The sequence below is a fragment of the Eurypyga helias genome, unplaced genomic scaffold (genome assembly GCF_000690775.1).
Source record: "Eurypyga helias isolate BGI_N326 unplaced genomic scaffold, ASM69077v1 scaffold27947, whole genome shotgun sequence".
Taxonomy (NCBI): domain Eukaryota; kingdom Metazoa; phylum Chordata; class Aves; order Eurypygiformes; family Eurypygidae; genus Eurypyga; species Eurypyga helias.
In genome coordinates, this window is record NW_010261620.1 from 532 (window position 1) to 8,107 (window position 7,576).

Genomic DNA, 7,576 nt, shown 5'->3' on the forward strand with positions numbered 1-7,576 from the left:
ATAAACTCTCTTAATTTCTGCAATTCTTGGGAATGCCAGAAAGAGAGAACCAGAGAGCCCTTAGGTGTGTAAGTAGCAGCAAGAAGTCATTGAACAAACTGGTTTTGCGTGTCGATAGTAAGACTTTATTTCAGGTATTCTCTTCAGAAATTTAAGACATCCTGTGTTGTCCCGTGTACCCCCTAATTCAGTAAACTATTGCATTTGCTGGTATGCTCATGTAGATTTACCTTGGAAGTGTTTGCAGCAGGCTAAAACCAGTCCTGTAGCTGAGGACAGAGACAGCAAAAAGCTTTTCACTATTTTCATTAATTTCACTTTGCCACTATCAGCAAACACGAAGACAGTGAAGTAGAGTTTCTGTGGGTTTAGGTTGCTGCTTAGTGGAAAATTTTCATCAGTTTTGGTACATCTGTTTCTTGTAGTGGTGGTTTCCTCTGGCTGCCAGGCTGCAGGAATTTCTTTATTGTGGGCACATTGCTTATTCTTGCTTTGAAACTCTACAAAACAAAACCAAAACAGCGCTGTGCTTAAGAACTATGGTAACTGTCAGACATTTAGGAGTTACCAGTGCTCCAGGTAACATTATGGTTTGATCCTGCAGGAGAATCTATATACTTCAGCCTATTACGCTTTTGCAGCTATAGTGACAGAAGAGGGCAATAACCATCAGTATCTGAGGCTGGCTAAAAGTACTTGGGATATTTGATTTTGATACTGCCTTCCACTTCTTTCCTCACCCTCCCACTCTACCGTATCTCTCAGCCAGTTTGAATCAGTGTTCCTGCTTTGATTCATTGTCCATTAAAACCGGACATTCAATTACCTGCAAGAGAGGAAATTTGGCAAGTATATCAGGCTTGTACTCTTCTGCCATTAAAAGGGTTTCAAGTAATTGCACATCTGCCCTGCTGAACCGGTTGCCAACAAGAAAGTCTTGTCCATGGTCTTTCAAAACCTAAAAACAGAGAACCAGAAGCAGATGTGATTTTTTTTCTCTCTCTCTCTCTGTGACTTAATAGGATATCTGCAAAACAAGGTCATGCACTGGATGGAACTGTGCTTGCAAGAAGGAAATGCAGTAAGAAATGAGATACAACCATCCCTGCAAATGCCTGTACAAAATTTGCAAGCGGCTTAATTTCAGCCTAGGCATAGTAAGACTCTAAAATTACGGGCAGCTCCCTTACTTCTCACCTGTTTCCTCCTCAGTTTTGGGAATATTGCATTGAGAGCTCTCCACACGTAACCTGTGCCTCGTGGTCCTGACACCCAGCTAATCCATGCTGCCTTTTGTTACAGAAGAAGCTGCCTGTATGGTACAGGGGATTCTGCACTTGGGAGGAAACTCAAAAGCTGATGTTACAGCAGCTTTTGTCTGAAACAACATACCAACTGGAATGTGGATGTTTGGGGAGCTCAGTGTGCCCTGGGATTTTTCAGCTCTGCATTTCTCCCAGATTTGTAGCGCCTTCTGTCCCCTCCATAAAGTCCTGCCTCCATCCTCATCCCAGCCCCACCAAAACGATGGCATTTAAGTGATATATTTTCTTCTCTGTTTTCCTCACTAAAAATTGTGTAGACCCAGGATGGAATTTCAGGAAAACAGTATTATTTAAGCTACTACATCTTTGCCACATACCTTCTCAAAGACTGGGAAGTATCTGTTGGTGGCCTTGTCCACAATACTAGCAAAGTGTTGCTCCTTTTTATCAGCTGGTTGGAAAGGATGGGTCATGAGTAACTCATTCAGATCTATTACTCCTTCCACGTACATATCAATCCTGAAAGGAAAAGATCCAGTGGGTCAAGTCCAACACAGTAGGTCTGAATAGTGTCATAGCTACTGGCGTAACCCCACTGAGATGCTGGGGACTCTCTGCCTCTTCTATCCAGCATTCATAGGTTGGAGCAGTTCCCCTTGGAGTGCAGTAGCTTCTGGGGGGGGTCCGAGGGAGGATGGGTGAAAGACAAGTGCAAGGTGCCTAACCACAGACTAAAAGACCATATACCCCTACCCTTTTTCACTAAGGGTGATTCTTCTCCGAATTAAGTTTTTTGAACCTGAGTACAAAATTGCCATATGTGTCATCCAAACTTGTGTTAAAATTCCAGTCAGACATGGTAGGTTAAACAGTGGGTCTATATCATTCCTAACAAATACCATGAAATGTATTTATCTGTGCCAATTAACTTGAAGCATTTTAAAATACTTCAGATCAAATCATATGCCCTAAGAGCCCTGTCCTTTACAAAGCAATTCCTGGTTATTAAAGAGAGTTGTTGTTTGTTTCCATCAAAGACATTTCCCTGAATTTGAAGTGGTGGAAGTGCCTGCTGCTGACAACTGCAGGAGAAAACAAAAAGCAGCACCAGTAAGACAAACTGCCCTCTGCGCTCCTGACTTCTGTCTTCTGATAACTGTATTGACCTTTGATACTCATGAACTCCCTTGCACCATCCTGCCTATCTAGGCTAGCTGGTTACTGCTGTTGTAGGCATCCCCCATGGTCACAGTCAACACGTGCTACATGAAATCTGCTGTATCACCCTGAATCTGTGAGCTGGGATACTCTCGTGTTACGCAAGAGGGGCAGCATGAACTGTAGTCTAACAAGCAAAGGTAGTACTGTTAGAGTACAGGGCTCTCTCCTTCAGGTCCTTCCCGTAGAGGTTGTACTTCGTGGCTATGTAGTTGCCAATGGCTCTGGTCTGCACCATCTTCATCCCATCGATCTCCACCATGGGCACTTGCTGGAAGAGCAGGGATCCATCTTGGGGAAAGGGGACAAGAAAAGGAGACATTCAGTCTCTGAGTGAGAACCGTGAGTGAGTGTTTGACAAAGTAACCAGACATATTATCTCCGAGTTGTGGCATCTTCCTCGCTTTCATAGCATGGTGTAGAAAAAGCTTAACATGAAGCCAAGAACCGTTTCTTAGTGACATGTTAATAACGTAAAACCATAGAAATCAATAGCAAAAAATAGAAGTCTGGTTCTTGAAGTTTCTTCAGATCTGAAAAATCACCCAAATGTAGAACTTTTAGCAGTCAGACACTGCAGAAGACAAGTCCTGTGCTGCGTGGCCCTAACTCAGGTGATTTTCACGGCAGTTAATACAGATGAGGACCGAATGATCCAACCCATAATGAGTCAGTTGCTGTCATGCTTTGGTAAGTATTACAGAAATCTGGACTGTGGTGAGGGCTTGTCAACATACAGTGAGAATATACACGCATATAATCTTTGTGACTACTCTGTTGACGTTATACGATGACATACGTCTGTACGGGCACGAAGCAGGGAATAATGGGTGGGTTTCATGAGATTCCTGCAAGAGCCAAATAGCACTTGGTGTGAGACTGTAGCCATGTAAATCCCTTATTGGTCTGCAGAAGCCTTATTCTAGCAAAGAAGTAGTCAAAATACGTCCAGGAACTGATCAGAGAAGCAAGTCAGAGTATTTGTTTTATGGAATCATATTTTTTATAGAATCATAGAATGGTTTGGGTTGGAAGGGACCTTAAAGCCCATCTAGTTCCAACCCCCCTGCCATGGGCAGGGACACCTTCCACTAGACCAGGTTGCTCAAAGCCTCATTCAGGCTGGCCTTGAAGACAGCCAGGGATGGCAGGGATTTTGACTCAAATAACTCATCAGCCACATCCGTCTTTGTATCCACTGTAAGGCAAGCAGGCAGAGAAACTGTCTGCTCTTAAGGGCACATCTTAATTTAGGCATGTGTCTTGACATACTTTTTGAAAGCCAGCAGGTGGCAGGGGGATCCAGTCCTGCCTCCTAAAGGAAAGCAGGATTACAAAACCCTAGCTCAGACTTCTTTGAAAAGCCAAGTGAGCTGGAAGAGCACAGACATGTAATTCAGTTTGGAGGAAATGTGAATATTGTGTTCACAAAGACAGAAGCTGAAGACAGCAAGGTGAGTAGCTGACTTGGGAAACAGGAATGCATCAGAGGTACAGGTGAAACTCAGAAATCTGGAACCCTGGTTTCATACGGATTATAAAGCAACAGCTTTGTAGGCAACTGAAAATGCTAATGAATTTCAAAGGTGATCATAGAATCACAGAGCGTTTTGGGTTGGAAGGGACCTTAAAGCCCATCTAGTTCCAACCCCCCTGCCATGGGCAGGGACCCCTTCCACTAGACCAGGTTGCTCACAGCCTCATCCAGCCTGGCCTTGAACACTTCCAGGGATGGGGCATCCACAGCTTCTCTGGGCAACCTGTTACAGTGCCTCACCACCCTCTCCGTGAAGAACTTCTGATCAGATGACAAAACCCTGTGTTGTCGTAGGACAGGAGGTGATGGGCACACAGGAGAGTCAATCATCTGAACTGAAGGAAATCTGAACTTAAGGAAAGGCTTTTTTTACTGTGAGGGTGACTGAACACTGGCATGGGTTGCCCAGAGAGGCTGTCTCCATCCCTGGAGATACCCAAAACCCAACTGGACACCAACATAGGCAACTGGCTCTAGCGCAACTGCTTGAGGAGCAGAGTTGGAACAGATGATCAAGAGAGGTCCCTTCTGAGCTCAACCCTTCTGTGATCCTGTGAAGACTGAAGCAACGGTGTGGATGACACCATCTAACACACTGCAAGTGTGCATCTGTGATACCTCATATAAAATCCAGTCTAGATTTCCTTTTTAAGAGATGTAAGAATTCTTAGGTGTTCTAAGACAAACAATTATTATTACTGTTATTATCAAGTTATTAAGAAGTGAAGGAAACATACCCTTCTGTAACTTTATCAGATCATCCTTTGTTTCCAGAAAACATTCTTCAAACTGCAGGAAACAGAGAAGAAATGTTGCGTTGTCCCTGCATGTTTTACCTCCTGCTTTGCATGAGACAATGAGAGCCCAAAGAGCTGTGTTTTGGGGAATTTTATTATTTAAAGAATAGAGCAGATTTGAAAGTTATATCTTAAATTATTTTGCCTCTGTCAGATCCTCTCCTTTTCCCTCTCACATGCCGTTCATATTTCTGCACAGGTAAGATTTTGGCTAAAGCTGAGGTGACCAGAAGGTACAAACACCTGTCTGCGGAGCAAATGATGACCATGCAGCTTCTGTTGTCAGTGCTGGCAAGAGATGTTGAAGGGAGAGGGGAGGATAGGTAAATTCACGCTGCAGCAGCAGAGCTGTGTTACAGCTCCCTTGCCACAAGCGGGCAAAAGGAGGGACAGAGAAGAGATTGTGTTTCCCCCTGTGCAGCTTTCTGGCACATTGCCTGTCACCATGACAAAATCTCACTGCTCTTAAAGCACACAGATCCCCACACTCCCTCTCCAGTTTAATATCAGAAACCAGCAGAGGTAAAGCCAATTACGCTGTGTTTTCTAATATACGGTACCTTCAGGGGTAAGATACATTTTAGTAGGCATAATGATTTTTTGCATTTTTGGACACCGGGTCTTCAGAATTGAAAGTGCTCAACCCCCCTGATCAGAAGATAAGGAGCAAAGTTCTGCTGCTGTGGATTAAAATGTCTTTCCTTTCACTAGCTACAGGGGCAAAACATTTATGGTGCTACCCGTAGGCTTGGCACATGACGCTGGGAAGTGAAACAGGAACTTGCCCCCTGCTTGGGGTAAGCTAGCAGTCATCGTTGGCTTGGTCAGCACTGCCCTAAGTGCAGAGTCAGTCACATTTTTTGTAAGGAACAGTAAAAATACATATTTGTCACATGCTTTTAGTATAAAAACCAGAGGCAAACCTCAACCCCGGCTGCTGCTAGTAGCCACCGTATTGTTTCCATTCGGCCTCGTCCATTGAAGTAGTGCAGCTTGGGTTTCGCAGACATGTTTCTACGTGCCTGGTTTCCTACAATCTGGAGTAAAGAAATAAGTTTTGCAAAATAAAGATTCAGAAGGCTGGTTTTGAGTCTCTAACTGGTTCCCAACCATTGTTCAAAGTTGTCTTCTTTCAAACCCATGATTTATGGCCCAAGACTCATCAAATTAGTAGAGGAGGTAAAAGACTCTATTGAGAGACCATATTTTGCCTTAATGTCTTGTACACGAGCAGTTCAGTTACGCAGAACTCTGTACTGAGGGCGATTGGCCCTTGTCAGAGAGCAAGCAAATCAAAACCCACTTGCATCCCAAAGCATTCTGCTCTGACCAAAAAGCAGGGTGTGCAAGATACACTGTGCTGTTTACTTTGGCATTATCACAAGGTACAGTTTACTGTTTAATCAGATGCACAATATTAACTGTATAAAATTGCTGTGCTTTCTCCAGCAGCCATTATGCTCTGTTATAAAGTGACAGGAAGGATTTGCTCCCCCCCCCCCCCCATGGACATACAGGAAGGATTTGCCCCCCCCCCCCCATTGTAAGCATTCGATCTACAACACTCCCCGCTCCTCTTATTTCTTTAGGCAAACACCTGAAGACATGGAATTTCATTTCGTCTCTGATAACATTAGATTTACCTTTACCACAGACAGAGCCAAAGTGCAATACCTGCTCAGTTCAATTCCAACCTTTTGCTGGAATTTAAAGCAACAGCACTTCCTAAACAGACTGGCATGCCCCCCAACCAGAACCAGTATGTGCACAGCAGCAGCAAACATGCAAATAGTGCCTAGTTTGTACTAACTTCACTACGTTATTAACACCATGTCAACAACAAAGCTGAACTATTAAGAGCAGCAAAAGCAAATGGCTAAAAACCCCCTATATTCTCCTTGCAAATAACATGTCATCTTCTCTACGATAGGTAGAGGGGGGTAAGAGGAAGCACTCCACACTTCTGAGATCTAAATTTCTGTTTCTTAAATCTGTACACCTAGAAAGCAGTTGATTAATAATTTAACATTTGATGCACATAACCCTGTCAGTAAAGAAAGTTGTTAATCCATAAACCCCATTCACTGACTCAGTTTCAAGTACACTAATTCCCTGTGCCTGTCCAAAATCCAAAGAGCTTACCTTGTACACAGTCCAACTCACTCTAAGCTCTCAGTAGTTTTGCCTTGAGATTATATAAGTCTGTAACCCCTCCTACAAGGAGAATTGCAAACACTTTTCTGCCAATGGAAAACTCCTATTTCTTAAACAAATAAAACCAATTAGGTCTGTGTAGTCGCTTCTCACCAACAGAAAATAAATTCCTGACTAATGATGACTGGGTACAAATGTAAGATGCATGAAAGGTCACGATCATTGGGAACATTTGTGCCAGTAGAAAATTCCATGCTTCCTATTTTCATTGTTTGGCAACCTGCTAGTTAAAAATAATCAGAAAGGCTGAAAAGCCACCACAGGTAAAAAACATACAGTGACAGCAATCAAAATCTTATTTTAATATTTCATGGGTTTTTTACTTTTAACAGATTGCTGCTTTACATAAGTCACGTCAAATAATTCAGCTTGAATCCTTCATAAGATTCCTTTCCCTTCCTTAGGGATGGGGGATATTCAGGACATTTCTTCTGCTGAATTTTATTCCTGGACATAAAAGGTTGGGGTTTTTTTCTGTTTCTGTCAAAATTGATTCCCTGAATGTCCCTTGGTGAAAATTCACGCCAAAGACAGCTGTAGGAGAC

General features: G+C 43.2%; 1 protein-coding gene across 1 annotated transcript; it reads right to left on the reverse strand.

Moving 5' to 3' along the window:
* Nucleotides 1-380: 380 nt before the first annotated feature.
* Nucleotides 381-5,827, reverse strand: LOC104502471 (glutathione S-transferase-like). Its single transcript, XM_010155439.1, has 6 exons — nucleotides 5,741-5,827; nucleotides 4,758-4,809; nucleotides 2,642-2,774; nucleotides 1,643-1,784; nucleotides 827-958; nucleotides 381-500 (listed from the first exon to the last, which is right to left on the reverse strand). The coding sequence occupies exons 1-6, from the start codon at nucleotides 5,825-5,827 to the stop codon at nucleotides 381-383; spliced, it is 666 nt and encodes a 221-aa protein (XP_010153741.1).
* Nucleotides 5,828-7,576: the final 1,749 nt, after the last annotated feature.